Here is a 19755-nt window from a genome sequence, read left to right on the forward strand (position 1 = left end):
GGTTGAAAATTCTTTTTCTTTTGTTGATGAACTTATTCGTGAGCGTAAAATAATAGTCATTATTGGGTGATTATCAAGAACAAGACTACCTCCATGTTCATTCTATTAATTCTAAATTTTTGGCGGAGGATGTAGAAGGTTGTGGTATATTTTCTTCTCTTTCTTTTGACTTTTTCTTTTACCTTGAGTTTTCTTTATGTGCTCCTAATTTTTTCTATGCAAAGATAAGTGTGCTTGTATTTAAGCCATATGTAGTGCTTAATGAAATGTTTGCAGGAGCGTTTGATAAGTTACTCAAGGCGTTAAATTCTTCCGATGGAAAAAGAGTACGGTCGTGCAAGTAATTGTTTAACTAGTTCTTTGCAGGAGGCAACACGTACTTAATTGCATTGTAGTTTAGTGTTTTCTTCTTTTTATGTGTTTTTGTTTTTGGTTCTTAGAGAGGTAAGGAGAGTGTATCATATGCTTGTGGGAGTTTCTTTTTGTGTAGGTTTGAGCTGCAAAGGTGTTGATTTAAAAAGAGAAGATAGTTGGATTGCATTCGAGTTCGATCGAGAAGAGCTTGCCCGATCGGGTGCGCGTACGGATCAACAATACTGCTCAACTTCGATAGGCCATAACTTTTGCCTTTCTTATCCAATTTTTTTTCATGTGACCTATTGTTGGAAAGCTCTTCAACTCTAATTTCCGATACAATTGGAATCACTACATTATCACTTATATATCAAAAGTTATGATTGAAAGAGTGCACCTGACTTGATTTTGATTTTTTTTCCCACTAACACTTTGTTTCATTCTTGCCCAAATTTGTTCCAAAGAGATTACATTATTGATGATTTAAATGCTTGAAAATAAATTTAACTTGGAAATCAAAATTGTCTAATAAAATTAAAGGCAAAGTAATGTTCTAATCTGTCTTCTCCTTTCGAGCCCGTTTCCAATTCTTGTATGCGTCTTCTTTATCCTCTACCTCCTTTAACAATAGGGAACCATTAGATGACCGAACTGAAATCTTAGAGGAAGAAGTTTCCCCTTTAGCAAAGACCTCCACCTTCTTCTCAACCCAAGCCTTATTTTCCTTTTCTATAGGATTAGCCTTCCTTTCCCTTTACCCTCTACAACACTTTTCTTCTTAGGCATGATAGGAGTCTTGAATTCAACTCTTGAATCCAGACGATCTTTAGGAGGAATCTTCTTCTCCCCTAGGCGGTCTTTTATATTAGTCTTCTCCACACCCTTAGAACTTGTGTTTTGAACCTAGTTTTTATCCTTTTGATTTCGACCAAGTAACCATTGTTTATATTCTCTAGACAATGGAGGAGGGACTCTACCAGAAACAACATTCCATAAAAGTCTACCACACCAATAATCGTCAAACCTTTCAACATTCTTTGATACTAGATACTCATAAGGTCAACGATTATCACCAGAAGGGATGGTTTGAGCAAGGCCATACTGCCTCATCACTCTAGAGGGGTAGTAGAAAGTCAACTTTGACAAGCTTGGAACACAACAAATATGTTGAGTATTGACTCCAATCATCTTTTCAATCTTCCACCAAGGAACAACCCACTTAATGGAGAAGTCGCAAGCATCAAAGATTTTACTCCACTCCCGACTTCCCATGTTTAAGGAAAATCGCTTCTTCCTTCTCACAAGGCAATTAGAAGTGTACTTATTAATCCAAGTCTCTCCATTAGCCAAATCTGCAAGAATAGAAATAAATTGTTATTACCTTACAAAGTTAAATATTTGTAATTAAAAGTATTAATTTTCTACCTGTAATAATATTGGTGATCCTCGAATTGGTGCTTTGGGATCCTTTTTCAATTAATCTAAACTCAGCATTATTTCTCCAACAATTAAAGGCATTGAATTCCTTCCAACATCAATTTGTTCCATAACGGATGCTAATATAGCTTGACCCATGTGGATACTACCACAAGTAAGCAAGAATTGGCTAAACATGCAGAAAAGAAAAGCTCTGCTTCTATATATGTGAAAAGAATTAGACTTAGGTCTATTAAAGAAAAAAGTGCAAATTTTCTTAAATCAACTTCTTTTCCATGAACTATAGATTTAAATCGGTTTCCCTAACATTATAAAAATGCTCAAAATCTTTATAGTAATTATCACAAACTGTGGGGGATTACTGCAAGATCTAAAGAGCAAAAACCAAAAATAGCACCGAATTCTTCCGAAAGGGGGCGAATTTCATCGTTTCCTAGCCTAAAACAGTGAGTGTTAGGGTCCCAATATTCTATGGCGGTATGAATAAAGTCACTATCATGATCTACCCCCTTAATACCCAATAGACCACTCATGTTGAGATAATCAAGCTCTTTCCTCTCACTAGTGGTCAGAGACCAACACCACTCACGGGTGAATTTACAGAAACTCTTAGACATGACTACTAAATTATAAAAAGCTAGAAGAATTTAGAAGCTAATGACTCGAATTATGCAGAATATGGCAAATTTGGGGGCTTTTTATAAGCAAAATTGAAGCAGAAATCGAGTTTTATTTGGACTCGAATTTCCTAGATCCATTGTGCTGCGATAGAGCTGTCGCACCGCGATAAGCTTGTCATGTCGTGATAGAATCTGACGTCAGCGACAAAAAGCGTGTCCTGATTAATCCACTGATTTGATTTTGAATCGAATTTGTACTTTGATTTTTCCGGATTTTATCCAACTTTTTCACTTTTCCCACCTTATCCAAAATATAATTCACCTTTTCCTATGATGATTCAACCTTTTTATTTAATCCTAATTGATTTGGGAATTTATTTTTTAGGAATTTCAAGTTAATTAATTCTAAACTTATTTTTGCCTCATTTTCTTTTTTATTTTTTCTTTTGGGGGAGAAAGTCGGATACCCTCCAATGATAATAAAATGACAGAATTTTTACGCAAAATTTGTCAAAATCACACACACACATGCACATAAACAGTGTAAAAGTGAATAAAGGCTAAAAGAGTACATAAATAGATAAAGTCCAGTATATACATGAGTCTAACATAAGAGTCAATAAAATATATAATACATCATAAGCAAAGTCCATAGAAAGTCTAGAAGATGTGATGCAACAGCTACGGTACTGGAGGACGAGGCTCTCGAGGAATGCCCATCGCATCATAGAAGTACACAGATCGGGGAGTCAGCACCTGACCAAAATCAGCACCACCCGTCATGGGAATCACGAGTGTAGGACCTATCCACTGAGTACGTCCATGAGGATCGTACTGCTGAAAACTCTCACCAACAAAGGGAGTAGACACAGCCTACTGTGAAGACGAGCCAACCTCGTACGTCCCACCACCAAACTGAGACGATGAACCGGCCGTAAACGTGTTTGGGATCACGTGAGGCCGTACCACCGGTGTACCATAACTGAGTGGAACCATCTCAGTCGACGAGGACCCATGACTGGGGTTGTCTCCATCATCGTCCTCTGCCTGGCCAGGTACCTCCCGCCTGCCTAGGATCTCCAATGAGGTGCGCCAACGCCTTGCTCTCGCCTCTCTGGCCTTGAATGAGTACGTGACCGAGGACTAGGCTGAAACAAAAACAAAGAGATACAAATTAGTCATTAACAAAGCAAAATAAGACAAATAAAAAAGAATTGCATAAAGACATCACCGGTGCAACATCCTCCGTACGCCGACATGACGCCCGGTGGCTCCACCTCGCCCACTGGTATCGACAGGTGTCGAGGGCAGCTGCCATCTGCGTCATCACCTCGCAAGAGAACTGCAAAAATCAGACAAGATTAGAGAACAAGATGATATATATATATATATATATATATATATATATATATATATATATATATATATATATATATATATATATATATATCACCAGGCTCCCAGCTTCGCTCACGGGGTACACACTCATCGCTGGAAGAACACTTAGAGGGGCTCACCAACCCGCAGGCTGACCAAGTATGACTCCGCCCAAAGGAGATCGTACACCTATAAATAAGGAACCAAGTACAATAGAAAAGAGGTTAGACACACAAGTTACTACACATTCTCTCTCTCTCCCTAAATAAGTACACTTTCTCTCTCTAAACACACTCTAACTTAAGCATCAGAGGGGGGTTCCTCGAGCCACCCCGAGGGCAGTTACGTTTGTCACCCTATGCAGGTTACCAGCTGGACCCAGCCAGCTCCAGTCAGAACCCCCTGGTCCATACCCGGAATATAATATATATATATATATATATATATATTATTCCTGACGAAACCCAGAGAATTGAGAAATAAGGAAAAAATCCTTACATCAAGACTTGATTTTTAGGGTTCTAATATCAATTGATTTGGGGCTTTTGTATACTTAATGATTCAATTGATTACTCAAGCATAAAGATGTATTTTTATAAAGTTTTAAGGAGTTTTTGATTAAACTATAATGCTGGAATTTTGCCAAAGGTACTACTTTTGATGGTTTTATGAAAGGGTTTGATTACCCATTAAAAGAAAGGTTAATTAGGGGTTTTAAAATTATTTTCCGATTATTTTGAGTGATTTAAAGTGAGTTTAAGTTGCTGGAAATTGTGTATAGTAGGGTAATTAATATAAGGTTATTGTCCCTTTATGTAGGAGACTTGGTTCGGGAGTTGTTGTAGTGTATTCGGCTACTCTAAGGGCTTACTTGAGGTACAATCGCGTACTTGGAATTTTACTAAACGTGTAGTATCATGCTAGGATTACTTTAATTAATTCCAAGTTAGTATCATGCTAGGAATTGGTTGGAATTTGGTTAATTGATTCGATTGTTGATTTCAATTGAAGCTTGGTGAATTGTTTGTGTAGCATGATTGGTTGGAATGAATTATGTAATGGAATTGGTGATGATGGAATATTGTTTTTGAGCCATACTTTTATTATTGGCATGATTAGGAGCATGTTTAATTAAACTAGAAGTTTAATTTGGCTGAGAATATAAAAAGGGAATTTTTGATATGGTTCATAAAATATTATTGGTGCTTTAGCACAAAAGGTAAGGATATAATGAAATATGTTGTGATGCAATCGAGGAGCTATATATATAATGAACGAGATGGAGTGTACCTTTATGCACTAAGGTTTTATGCCTTGTTAAGATGGGATGGAGTGCACCCTTATGCACTAAGGTGTTTTCACCTTGTTTAATTAGAAAGGGTTCAACATTAAATTAAATGTGATCACTAAATATTCAAGAACTAAATTGGAATGTTTGATTATTTGAATGATTTATGTGGATTGGTTGTGTTGTGGATTGAGAGTCATCACCATGTCTAAAATATGTAATCAACGTAAAGTGAAAGAGATTACGCACCAAAACTCTTGGAATGTATATACCTTGAGTATGAACATCTTAGGGGAGTTATGTGACTTTATATATGATCATAACTTCTACTGGGAGTACAGGACGCTGTTCTTTCCTTTTATTGCGCAGGACATCTGTCACTCATAAGTGACATTTTTGCCTACCCGGTTAGCTTTTGGTGTAGTTTACCTCAATTTATTTGGGGCAGGGATTTGGTGGAAAACCCGTTCGATGCGTAATCAAATAAATAAGCAATTAAATTATCTATTGTTTGGTTGTATGTTGTATGCTTGTATACAGATGCAACAAGGTAAGTTGTGTGATGCTAGGATGTAAGCATGTTAGTTTGGTTCATTTACGCTTATGTACTCAACATTTCTGAGTGTGTGTATATTTGTTTGGCCTTGTCTTTATCTTGGCCCTACGACGACGCAGTTCTAATGGCGAGTAGTAGGACAGTTTAAAGTGAAGCTTTTCAGGTGATGCAGCATATTCATGTCGGGGTTTGAGTGAAGAGCGAATCCTATTCTAGTTTTGTTTTGAATATGAATTATTATTTATTTTTGGATTATTATTATTGTTTGATGAGACTAACGCATTGGTTTAAAATATTCATTTGGTTTTGAAAGGGCCTACAATGGTTCCAAATTGTAAGTTGACTTCGTTTGAATTTGGTTTGACATTACTTTCGTTTGGTTCGACTTTTGAACTTGGTTTGTTTTGAATGGTTTTTTCGAAAATGTCTTTCGCTGTGTGTCTTTGATAAATGCCTTAGCCGTTATCACAATGGCGGTAATGCCTTAGATTTTCCTTTTTAAAGGAAAGGAATTCCTAGGGTGCTACATTGCAGAGGCTATAAATTCTTCAATATTACTCTGAATTGGGTGATTCTTGAGCCTAACCTCAAGGATTTTTCAAGAGGAACAATCTTTTGTGAAATAGCAAAAACCCAAAACAACCAGAAGTGCCCAAAAATTGACTCCAAAGATACACGGGCTGATTTTCTTTTAGAAAAGAGGAGAAGAAAAGTAGGAAAAGGTTGAGGGAAAAGAAAAGTAAGAGAGAAGAAGAGAATTGGGTTTTGGTGTGAAGAATATGAAAGGTATGAGGGGGTATTTATAGGCTCATGAATGAAATAATTAAGGCAAGATTTTGTAAGAAAAATTATGGTAATTTTGGTTTAAGGCATTACTTGGAAAAGAGAGTTTAAGAATTAAGGAAGGTTTAGTCTATGGTGATTAAGAAATAAAGAATTAAGGTAAGTAGCTTGATCATAAAATGGAAGATGGCAAGTAAGTTTGCTTGGAGAATAATAAGGAACAAATCTTTGTGAGATGGGAAAAAGGAATTAAGGAAATAAGGAATTTAAGAAAGATAATTAAAATACAAAACTAACAAAATAATTAACCCAAAATTAACATATGTTGGCCGAAAATATTGAGCCTATAAATGCTCATATTTTCGGACCTCTTTGATAGTTTTTAGGAAATATTTTGCTAGATTTTAAGGATTAAAAATGATTGTGTAAATAATATATTTTGTAGAAAATAATAAATTAGAAAATATCAACTTAAAACTAACTTAATTAACTAAGAAAATCATATTTTCTACACTTAGAAGATCCGAAATTATTAGCTAATTAAACAGGATTTTCGGCCTTTTTAAATATAATTAGGAAATATAATTTTGTTTAATTAAAATATCCAATATAATTTATATATATATATATATTTATACATATATATATACATATATATGTATACATATACATATATACATATATATGTATACATATACATATATACATATATATATATATATATATGTGTGTGTGTGTGTGTATATATATATAATTCGGTTTCTAAAATAAAATAAATGGATAATAAACCTTATCCAAAAGCCAAAATAATAATTGAGTTTTGAAAGTGTTTTTGGCGCCAAAATTCAAATATCATTTTGGATCCAAAATTCAAATAGAAAATAATTTACTAAAATACCCTTTTTAGAAAATATTAATTAATTAATTAATTAGAAATTATGTCTCAAAAATACGGGTTATTACACCCTGCACCAGTGACATCAACTCAGTGGTCATTTTGGTAACTAGGGTGACGAAGTGCTCTATAAACATTCTTTTCAGCTAGCTGTAGGAATATACAGAGCCTTTTGGGATGGCTCCGCACCATTCTGCTGCTAGTCTTTCCAGCGTAGGAGGGAAAGCCTTGTACCAGACTGAATCCGTCATGGTGTAAAGTACCATGTGATTCTCGAATACTGGGACATGGTTTTTTGGGGTGGTTGTGCTGTTGTACTTGTAGGTCGGCATTTTGATCTTCTCCACTGGTTCTTCGAGAATCTCCCTCCAAAATGGGGAATCATCTGGAATCACCTGGAGCTGCGCACATTTCATCCTGTCCAAGCTTGGCCCTCGCTCTGAGATCGGACATCTGTTGCGAGTGACTCGTGCCACTAGACTTCCCCTTTCAGCGGCCTCTTCATCCCCCTACTCTTGATTCAGATCACGAGCCTTCAGCTCCATAACCTCCTTCCTTAGATGGACTAGTTCTTTTTGTTTCGGGGTGAGAACCGGTGACGTATGCTTTTTGGCTAGCGGTTCAGTGGCTGCAGCGGCTGATGTTGATCCAGCTCCTTTACCAAAATTAGTAAGTACTGCTGTCATCGCGGCGAGTTGTTCCATACTGCATATGGAAAGGTTTTGAAGTATAGATGACACATTGACAGGCTAAGGTTTTTGGGTTAGGTGTGTCTAGATGATTGGTTTGTTATTCGGGCTTGTTATTGGCATTCCGAACTTGAAAGATGAATTGGATCCTACCAGATCCCTCTGTTTCACCACCGCTTTTGTCGTGACAGGTGAAGGTCCGACGAGATTAGTTTTCTAGATTATAGTTGATTTTGTTTTTCGGCAGATCCTTTAGGACCTACAGTGCCCAATGATGTTTTTTGTGGTGTTTGGTTGTTTCCAGCCATTTTGGAAGTGGGTGTTTGTACTGCTTCTTCTTCGGCCATGGCGGTTATCCAGCTAGTCCCTGGTCAGTCAGTGAACTCAGGTACGCACAATCTTGGCCTCTCCTTCTAACGCCAATTATTCCAGGTGAGGTGTGGTACTGGTGGTTCGGACTGGATCGGGCTAGGTCTAACTGGGTAACCTGCACAAGTGACAAACGTTACTGCCTTGGGGGTGGCTCGAGGAACCCCCCTCCAAAGCATAAGTTAGTAAGTGTTTAGAGAGAGAAATTGTACTTAGATAGAGAGAGTGTGTAATAAACTTTATGTGTCTAACCTCCTTTCCGTTGTACTTGGTCCTCTATTTATAGATGTACGATCTCCTTTTAGGTGGAGCCATACTGGTCAGCCTGTAAGCCGACTCTAACGGGCTGGTGAGCCCCGCCGGGAGCGTGATGATAGCTCAGCAGGAGCCATCCTTTACACTTTTAACCTTTTTTTTTTAAATAAAATAAAAAAAATCATAACTTCAACTTCTATGCTATATATTTTAAAATAATAAAAACAACGCTAATTACTTTTTATTAAAATCACCCATTACTATCTATTAAATTAAAGTTATTCAAAGATTATTTTTCGTCACTAAAAATATATAAGCACGGATACATTCTATTTTCTTGGGAGTACATTAAAAAACAAAGAGAGTATTATTGATTCTTTTGATGCACGATTTAAGCTTATACCGTCAAGTAAGACTTTTATAATTCAGTTGACCTCCATTCTTTCTTCTCTCTCCCATACTCTGGACACCTATAGAAACAACCAACGCAAACCAGCAACATCCACTCCCACCAGCTAAACAGAACATCACCTTAGTTTTAAGATTCTTCATAATATCACCAAATTATCCCACACTTTAATCATTTTTTCTTTAGTTTACAGTTCAACCTCAACCTACCGGTGAAGTTTCCTCTTCTTGTCGGATCATTTGTTTAATAATCCTTTAATTAATATATAAAATTAATACATAGCTAATTGTTGAAATTCGTTAGTTGAGCTCTCGAAATCGCACGTCTTTTTCTATGGTTTCGGTTAGTTGACTCCATTTTTAAGCAATATTATTCATTTTGCTTTATGGGTTGTTCTTCCTTTTGCTTCATTTCCTGTAATCAGCAGCCGAGTTGGGGCGTCGGAATCGTTCCGATTTTCCGATTCTGAGGACGAATTTCATGGCGGAATGCTCGAATTTCGAATTGGGTATGTTGGGTTTTCGAAGAAAGTGGAAATTAGGGTTTGTCACCAAAGCTTTATTGGGATTATTCGTGGTTTTTGCGCTTTTTGGACCGGCTACGAGTTTGAGACCCTTGAGAGAGCGAGCGAGGTCTTGGGGAGATGAGGTTAGTCTTACAAAGTCAGTTTTTAATTTCATACTTGTTTGAAATTATGTGGAAGTTATTGTCATATCAAATAGTATCATTATGTTTTTTTTTTTCTGTGAAGCAAATTTTGCTTAAGTTTTCATTGTGTTTATAACTTTATAAGCAACTTAGTATGTATTATAGTGCTAAACCAACGCTTATGATGTTATGGACTAATGATTATTTAGTCTTACTTCCTGACTAAACTTCAAGTTGGGTGCCATTGCAATATACTTGTATGTTATGAATGGGAGCGTGTCTAAAGTATAACCGAGGAAAACATATCTTTGCATTCCGCTATTGCATATAATATGATGAATATGGTCTATAGTAATCTGCATAATGTATACAAGAGAATGTTATTGTATATGCGCAATTTATGAAAATATTGAAGAAAAGGCGAGTGAGTTTAAAATGAAGTAGGATAATGTGATAAAGAGATTTTAGAAGGTGGGCAGTTGGGCGTAAGAAAAAGATGAATAAGTAAGAGAGACTCTGTGAAAAAGAGTTATTATTGTGGGGGCGATTGGGGTAAGATGGAAAAGGGGTAGGTCTAAGATAGAATAAAACAAAGTGGGTAGAACAAAAATGAATAGACTAGTGAGTAGAAACAAAAAGGTAGGATGAGTATGTACTAAGGTGAATATCGTATATTACATGATTCGTGCATTGATGTCAAAATCGCATCGTTACAAATCTTTCATTGAAATGTGTGTCATTCTAATGGCTGTTTTCCTTTTTTTACTTTTTGGTAAAAAAATGATTTATTTTAAGTTTGGCATTAGATATAATTTCCCACTATGAACAATTAAATTTTTTGGTGGTAAATTAATCCTTTAACGCACTTAAGGCATCTTCGATGGTTAGGTATAACCATGTGTAACTTGACTTGTCACATCAACATTTCCAGTTACGCCATTTTTGGCTATCATATTCTCTAATGGCGAGTCACAAAACATGCAACATAAATGACTGCTTATGTCAAACAAGCTCTTCCATCTAGCTATATTTCTTAATTTGAGGTAAACCGAGAACTTCTATATTCTTTGATGTTCAGACAAGCTCTTCCATCTAGCTATAATTTTCGAACTATTACAGAAAGCCACCACTGGAGTTGTTCTCAGGTCCTAAAGCCTTGGCGAAAAGCACTAGAGTGAGGTGCAGCGTGTTTGAAGTAAAGAGCACTTTCTAGAAAATAATAATAATAATTTGTGAGGTAAAACCTAGTTGCAGACATGAATCAAATGATATTAATGTGGTATGCCGCCACTCGTCTTCATGTGCCTCAGCTTGCCATATAGTGCCCACTGCACCATCAAATCTCAGTTCACATCATTAAATATGTCTCACCTAAGACTTTCTAATGACTTTAGCAGCAGTGCCTTCACACATCTCAGCTTGACTTTCATAAGTCGGGTAAAGTGGATTAGTAGTTCATGTTATTTGGTTATATGAGGCATTATATGGCTTGCAAATGTTAGAAAAATTGACAAACTTTGGTAGACTTAAAGTCTAAGAAAGTACTTTCAATCTGGAAGGGGTTTAGAGAGTAGAAATAGAGATAATATATTTTAGGGAAGATAATACATTTGATTGGAGTTCCCATAATAAATACATGGTCTATTTCTGTTACTCTTCAGCTGAGGAATCTCTGATATAGGGATGTTCCATTTGTTTGAAATTGTGTTGGGGAGATAAAACACTTAATTAGAGTTCCTATGATAAATAAGTGGTCTATTATTGTAACTCTTCAGCAGGGGGATAATCCATTTGTTGAGTGTGTACAATTTAATCTATCCAATAAATAAGACGGGGTAGAGTTCAGGACACACAGTAAAATCATGCCTTGGCAATAATTACTGACTATTAAGATACTTTGCTACATTTGATGCAGTTGAGATTTGGATTTATCCAGAGGGATAAATGTTTAGTAAACTCTTAGTTTCAAATTGTACCAGGCGCAAAGGATCCTAGGAGCCTAGGGCCCTAGGTCTAAGGCGCAAGGTGACCTTTTGTATATGAGGTACATTTTAATGTCCATTAAAGAAACATCAAAAGAAAATATATCTGTAAAGATAGTAATATTAGAATAAATGTAAGTTCTAATAAGAAGGGCTTGGTTTTTGTATATTAGGCTCGTGGAGTCGTTGGACAAAAAGGTTTGGCCTCCCGCTTCCTTACACATGGGTATGGTCTGTTGACATTTCAATTTGGCCAAGAAAATGGAGAATCTTCGTTATGTAATTGAGTCTGATATTTGGATCTATATACCCATGTCTGAGTAGTGTAGCTTTTTAAGGGGCAGGATATATTTGAACAGCCGAGATGTTTTTAGAGATCAGTTACTGGTATTGGCTATGCTGCCTTCAATTTTCACTACGCTACTCTAATTAAAATCTTAGAAAGCAGCTAATGCTTTTGTAAATTTTATTGGTTATTGTAGTTTGTTTACGCGCAGCCAATTTATGCTTATGCAGCCTCACACGGTCACACCTTTACCTTCCTAATTAGAAAGTTCTGCTGTGCGTCTCTAATCATGTGTTTAACTATTGGTTGTCGATGTGACTTTTTCAGTGGCTCTTTGTCAAAAAAGAAGACAGCAATATGGCACCCTTTTCTAGCTGGAACATTAGTGGAACCTACAGAGGTTTGTAATATTCCACTCAAATACGAGTCGAGTGGTTTTTAATTGTATTCCCTTGTCTAATAAGCAATTTCTTCTTATGCATACTCGTATTTTCAGTACTTGTTTTATATACCAACGTAACCTGGAACGCGGCTCAGATCCTTGAAATGCGACCCATTTCTTTCATCCCCATTTGTGGAATGTTTCCCTTTCTGATCGCTTCCTCTGTTGCGAAAGCCCTACCTAATTGGACTTAATTTCAAATTTAGTGTTTAGCAACGTATATTTGTCATTAAGCTCCATATGCACATTGTCTTTGGTAGTCTTACTTTCCTAAGATTTAGTATACATTTTAAATTTTGGGATATGAACTTTGTTTTGCAATTAAGGATTTTCAGATCTCAGCTATTCAATGCTTCAATTTTAATTTATTGTTTACATTTCAAATTACAATCATTAACGCTAGCCTCCCGCCTCCTTCCCTCAGTATATTCTACTGAATTCCCTAGAAACAGCGTTCTGCATACTGCATTTTGTATCAGATTTTCTATCGAAATAAATTGCCAACTGCTATGTTGTTTGAAATACACATGGGGGTTGGGACACTCGGTGGATTAGGGAGCTTGGAAATTAAATGTAAAGATAGAATTTGTATGTTTATTATTTTAATGTTGGGATTACAAGAAAGTAGTACAGTGTTTTCTGAAAAAAGCATATTGGACATTACTTTCTACAAGATTATCAGTTATGAGACTTGTGACTAGCCCTTGTGCAGACTAAACAAGTGGATTTTTCATCATCCTTTTTCCTTCTTCCCTTTTTTTTTGGTGTGTTTGACATATCTGATGCTCTTTTGGCATTCAGGTACTTGGAATTTTTTGGAGTCTGCAAATTTCTCATCCAGATTTCCAGATTTTAAGAGATCAGATGGAAACTCTGTAATTGAGTTGATGAGTACCCCAACAAAAATAACTGGTGTACATTATGTTCAGGTAAAAAATCTGACCATTTTTTTTAACTTCCCTGTGCTTTTAATCTTGTAACATGTTTCTTTTGTAGAAGTTTAATATTTGTTGCTATGTTTCTTTCTTTGCTTATGATTACCCTTTACCTCTCTCTTACTTTCATCAAAGCTGGTTCATTTCTTTCTCTCTCTCTTTCCTCATCACATGGGTTCCTAAAATTCCGCGCATCCCCTAGGTGTTGCACATGAATAATAATTAAAAGAATTGAGGAAGTATTTGATGAGCAAGTGTAAAAGATATATGGCTGTGATCAAATTAACAACTCAAGTTTCCAAAACTACAATCAATGAATCTTAGGACTCATTGCCCTATGACATCAGTCCTATCTACAATAATATTTACTTCGATAAAATAAATCACTCCTTTAGCTGTAACTTTCCTTGGCATTATTAAGTTTTAACAAGTATAGTTGTATATTTTGTTCAATGTAGGTACTTTATGGCTCCAAAGAACATCATTTCTTGCTTGCCATATGTAATCAGGTGTTGCGATTTGCAACTGCCACAGAGAAGCTTCTTCTTTTACTTTCTTTTCATTGTTTCTGAATTTACCTCAAGATTCCAAGAAAAAGTGCTACAGCTTGAATAACTGTTCATGCCAATGTACGAATAGGCTTGCCTAGGCGCTAGACGGTCAAGGCCATGCACCTTTTCAAGTGTAGGTGTGGTGAATTTTGATGAGGTGTGTCAGAAGCCTGCACTGAGGCTTAGCTAGAGACGTGCAAATGATTTTCCATAATTACTTTCATTGATAATTAAGTGATCCCAGATTCAAGTGCATTAGGCACACTTAGGCACGCCAAGGGTGCAGGGAAATCCCTATTGCCTTTGATGCTCCTTAAGCCATTTTTTTGTTATATTGGTCCATCTTTGGACTTCGTATTTAAAGCTTAAGTTTCTTTAAAGGCTTTAATGGTGAGACATTTTGTGTGAACGCTCACTTTCAGAGTCTAGGTAGGATCCACACGAATGATATACTGTATAAGTAGAGGCTAGGGTTGGTTTTCTTATATTAGTTAGTTTGAGCAATCTTTGAAAGAAATCTCTTTTTTTTTTTTTGCATATGGAGAATTTGGATTTTTCTTATATTATTATAGAATGACCACAAGTTTTGTTTGTGGGAATTGGAACTTGGAAGGGAGAAAGAAAGAAATTGCTTTGGAGGTATGATGGCAATTCTGTGGAGTATTTGGCTGGAGAGGAATGGTCATAATTTTTTAAGGGAGTAGCTGCATATCCTGAGATTTTGTGGTGAGGATGATTTTGTTGGCATCTCTATGGGCTAAGAGGTGGCAGGTGCTTTCCTTTTTAATCGATAGGAGAGATACAAAGGAATTGTTTACTCTGAAAAGGTACGAAAAATTACCAGGCTGAAAGAATTGAAGTAGCATTCACAGAAATGATAGAACAAGTTATGGTGGCCTGGTGGGTCTCCTCCACCCTTCCCTAAATTAGATATTTTCTCAGGACATATTCCTTTTTATGCAGTCTGACTGTAGGCAACAAAGCCATTAAAAAACCAGCAAAACCTGTTCTGGTACAAAAAATATACTCCAAATTCATCTGCTCATGCAACTTTCTGCTTCTTGGTTCCTTCCCTATCATTTTCAGATACCCTCTAAATTTCAATTGTTACCTTGTTATTGTGCTGGGAATCAGTGTAACAATGTAGGCTGGAGACTAAGCTAACAATGGCAGCCTTAGCACGTTGTATTACTCAACAAGGAAAAACAGTAATACACCTTCTTTCGAGAGGAAGGAGCTCTCCCAACTACAGACTTCTGTAATTAATTATTTTCTAATATCTCATTACAAAAACAAACCTCCTATTAATACCCCCAATTAACAGCCTATCCCAAGCTAAGGCATGCCAGCACCATAACAAACTAATAACAAACTGATAACAAACTGTTACAGCAAATTATTATTATACCCTTCTACCCCAAAATTGGTTATAACAAACATCCAGCTCAGCAAGCCTATAACAGATTCTTCTTGGGTCTTCTAGAGTATGTAAAACGGAAATTGGGCTCGGGCTGGTTCCTAGCAATACCTCCCACCCAAGCTTGCACCTTGTCCTCAAGGTGGAAATCAGGAAACCTGAGATTAACTTCATCAAAAAATTCCCAAGTTGCTTCAAAGGCTTGCAAACCCGTCCAGTGAATCAAAACTTCCATAGAGGCTTGAGAATTCCTCACACCCAACACTTCCCATGGTTCAACCTCCAAAATTAAGTCCGCAGTCAGCTGTGCAGGAAGGGTAGTGGGACGGTGACCAGTACCTAAGGCTTTTTTAAGCTGTGAAATATGAAAAACAGGGTGGATCTTCGTACCAGGGGGAAGCTGCAGCTTATAGGCCACCTTACCAATCTTCTGGAGCACTTGGTAAGGGCCATAGAAACGAGGAGAGAGCTTATCATTTGATCTTCGTACCAGGGATCTTTGCCGGTAAGGCTGTAATTTCAGATATACCAGGTCACCCTCCTGAAATTCCCCATCACGCCTTCCCTTGTTCTCATAAGCTTGCATATAAACTTGAGCTTGAGTTAGGTGAAATTTCAGATCATCGAGTACAGCATCACGCTCTAGTAACTGTGCCTCTACTGAAGCCACAGAGGTACTGCCAGAAGCAAATCTCACCAATTGAGGGGGGTCCCGTCCATAGAGAGCCTTGAAAGGGGTGTAATTAGTGGCCGTGTGGAATGATGTATTATACCAATATTCAGCCCAAGGTAACCATCGTGCCCATGTATGGGGTTTGCCATTCACAAAACACCTCAAATAAGATTCCACTCCTTTGTTCACAACCTCAGTTTGACCGTTTGTCTGAGGGTGATAAGCTGTACTGCGCATGAGTTGAGTGCCCTGTAACCTGAACAACTCCTTCCAGAAAACGCTAAGGAACACCTTATCTCGGTCCGACACAATTGAACTGGGAAACCCATGTAGCTTAACAATTTCTGCCATGAAGATATATGCCACACTTTGAGCAGTAAAAGGGTGCTTGAGTGGAATAAAGTGGCCGTACTTGGATAATCGATCTACTACCACAAGTATGGTGTCCCAACCCGAAGATTTCGGTAACCCTTCTACAAAATCCATGGATATATCCTCCCAAACTCTTTCCGGGATTGGCAAAGGTTGGAGAAGACCCAAGGGAGATAATGTCGAGTGCTTGTTCTGTTGGCAAATATGGCAGTGTTGAACGTACTGTGTCACGTCTTTGCGCATCCCAAACCAGAACCATTCTCCTGCTAGACGTTGATAAGTTTTTAGATCACCAGCGTGCCCACCTACTGCGGAGTCATGGTACTCCCTCAGCAGCTTGGTCGTGAGCTCACATCGCTTCGGGATCACTATCCTGCCTTTGTACTTTAAGATCTCGTTTTCCAGAGAAAACCACTTGGGGGCTGCCTCCCCATTCTTAATCTGAGAAATTATGCGTTGTTGAGCTTCATCCTTGTCAATGAAAGCCCGTACATAATCCCATCTCAGCCCACATGAAGAGACCATGGTTCCACACTCAAATTCGGGATTGTGTTGGCGGGAAAGAGCATCTGCTACTTTGTTAGTAACTCCTGGTTTATAGTGAATATCGAAAGTATATCCCAGTAATTTGCTTATCCATTTCTGATATGCCTGACCCACCTCCCTTTGCTCCAACAAGTACTTCAGGCTTCGCTGGTCTGTACGGACGCTGAAATGTCGGCCCAACAAATAATGCCTCCATTTCTCAACAGCAAACACAATTGCCATCAGCTCTTTCTCATATATGGGCTTTTCTCTATTTCTGCTCCCCAAAACCTTGCTGTAATAAGCAATAGGGTGCTCTGCTTGTAGCAGGACAGCCCCTAAGCCATGCCCCGAAGCATCTGTTTCAATCACAAAGGCCATAGAAAAATTAGGTGCAGCTAAGATTGGAGCATTCACCATGGCAGCTTTTAAAGTATTGAAAGCTAAAGTGGCTTCCTCGGTCCACCCAAAGGTGTCCTTTCGCAGCTGCTCAGTCAAGGGAAGGGCAATGTTTAGCATACCCTTTGATGAATTTGCGGTAGTACCCTGTGAGGCCTAAGAACCCCCTGAGTTGTTTTAGGTTCATGGGCGGTGGCCAATCTAGCATAGCCTGTATCTTGGAAGAATCAACTTCCACTCCTGCAGCCGAGATCACATGCCCCAAGTACGCTACTCTTTCTCTGCCAAATTCACATTTCTTGAAATTGGCGTACAGGCTATGGTCAGCCAAAGTTTGCAGTACTTGCTGTAAATGATTTTTATGTGAATCCACACAGGGGCTGTAAACCAAAATGTCATCGAAGAATACCAGAACAAACTTCCTTAAAAAAGGTCGGAACACTTCATTCATGAGAGACTGAAAAGTAGCAGGGGCGTTGGTCAGCCCGAACGGCATTACCAGAAATTCGTAATGTCCTTCGTGGGTTCGGAAAGCTGTTTTATGCACATCCTCAGGCTTCACCTGAATCTGATGGTACCCCGATTTGAGGTCTAGTTTTGAAAAGACTGCTGCTCCTCCCAGTTCATCCAACAGTTCATCAATGACGGGTATCGGAAATTTGTCGGGGACCGTTTCTTTGTTAAGGGCCCTGTAATCAACACAAAAACGCCAGGATCCATCCTTCTTTTTAACCAAGAGAACCGGGCTGGAATACGGGCTTGTTGAGGTCTGAATTATCCCTGCGCTGAGCATGTCCGACACCAACCTCTCAATTTCATCTTTCTGGGTTTGAGGATACCGGTATGGCCTGACACTAACCGGATTGGCCCCACTCCGTAACACAATGGCATGCTCAATATGTCTCTGAGGTGGTAAACCAGCAGACATATGAAAAACCTGCTGAAACTCCTGGATTAGAGGTCTAAAAACCTCCGGAATGTTCGGCTCCTTCTCCTCTGATTTTTCTGAGTGGTTCAATTCCAACAAGTAACCAAACCCTTCCTTCTGTAAATTTTTGAACATGGCCTTCAAAGAAATGCCAGTCCGCCCCAAATGTGGATCACCCTTCAAAGTGATGGTGCTTCCCTCCCACTGAAATTTCAGTGTCTGATTTTTCCAGTTCGTGGCAATTGTGCCTAACTTCTCTAACCATTGAATTCCCAAAATCATGTCTGAGTTACCCAGAGGGAGTATGAGGAAATCTTCAATGATTGAGATTCCCTGAATGTCGAGCAAAACCCCCTTACAAATCCCTTCTCCCTGCACCGCTTCTCCATTACCGAGAGTTACTCCAAAACTTCTGGTTTCTATGGGGTTTAGACCTAATTTTTGAGCTGCTTCACTAGACACAAAATTATGAGTAGCCCCGGGGTCAATCATCACAACCACGGGGTTCTCATTTACTACTCCTACCATACGCATTGTTTTAGGATTAGTTAAACCCATAACAGAACTTAAAGATACCTCAGGTGAGATAACTGGACCCGGAGAAAGTGGCTCGAGTACATCGGTTTTCGCCTCAACCATAGATAGCTCACCGTTGTCATCTTCATCCAGCTCTTCTTCCATGAGCATCACACTCAACCCCCTTCGGCTACAACGGTGGTTTAGGTTCCATTTCTCGTCACAACGGAAACATAGGCCTTGTTCCCGTTTTTGTTGCAGCTCCTTCTCCGTCAACCGCCTTATTTCGCCGGTGGGTTTGGTATTGTTAGGGAATGGTCGAGCTGGGGGAAGATATTTATGGGTAGTGTTTGTGTTTGTGGAGTTTTGGTTAGGGTTCTGGATATTTGAGTGGCTGGACAGAAAGTTGGTGTTTAGGTTTGGGTTATTTTTAACAGATGGGCTTGGGGTTCTCCAGGAAGGTAGGCTGCCAAAGGACTTGGGCTTTAGGCTGATTTTCAACTTCTCCTCAACCCTCATAGATAACTCCATAGCATGGTCCAACGAAACCGGATCTAATAAACGGACCTCCACCCTTATTTCATCCTTGAGACCATTCAAATACTGGCTCTTAGCTATTTCTTCAGGAACATCATCAATGGGGCTAGGAGCTCAATAAACCGCCTCCGGTAGTCGACCACGGTGCCGGACTGGTAGTGGGCCAGCCACTGCTCGTGCAACGAGCCCGTTGCGGTGGTTCTGAAACGGCGTAGGATTATTCTTTTCAGCGCATCCCACGACCGCAAGGGTTGCCGCCGATTCTCCCATTGATACCAGAGGAGTGCGTCGCCGTCCAACGCCACCACGGCCGCCTCTAGCTTGTCTTCTTCAGAGAGGCGGTAGAAGTGGAAGAATTGCTCAGCACGAAGGATCCAACCATCTGGATTCGTTCCATCAAAAACCGGTAAGTCCAGTTTCCTCAATTTCCAGTTCACATGACCCCCGTGAAATCCTTCCTCCGGTTGCGGTTGTGGATGCGAAGAAAACGGGTTGTCCCAATTATCGGGGGT

At 38.6% G+C, this 19755-nt stretch overlaps 1 protein-coding gene across 2 annotated transcripts in view; it reads left to right on the plus strand.

The window, feature by feature from the left end:
* The first annotated feature begins 9016 nt into the window (after positions 1 to 9016).
* Positions 9017 to 19755, plus strand: part of LOC110739507 (transmembrane E3 ubiquitin-protein ligase 1-like) — a 34791-nt gene continuing 24052 nt past the window's right edge. For both annotated transcript variants that reach the window (XM_021919955.1, XM_021919956.1), the window contains exons 1-3: positions 9017 to 9680; positions 12276 to 12348; positions 13192 to 13319. In XM_021919955.1, coding sequence (XP_021775647.1) covers positions 9513 to 9680; positions 12276 to 12348; positions 13192 to 13319 — 369 coding nt within the window. In that variant the 5' untranslated portion in view covers positions 9017 to 9512. The remainder of the gene's footprint in view (positions 9681 to 12275; positions 12349 to 13191; positions 13320 to 19755) is intronic.

The sequence above is a fragment of the Chenopodium quinoa genome, unplaced genomic scaffold (genome assembly GCF_001683475.1).
Source record: "Chenopodium quinoa cultivar QQ74 unplaced genomic scaffold, ASM168347v1, whole genome shotgun sequence".
In the NCBI taxonomy this organism is placed as follows: domain Eukaryota; kingdom Viridiplantae; phylum Streptophyta; class Magnoliopsida; order Caryophyllales; family Amaranthaceae; genus Chenopodium; species Chenopodium quinoa.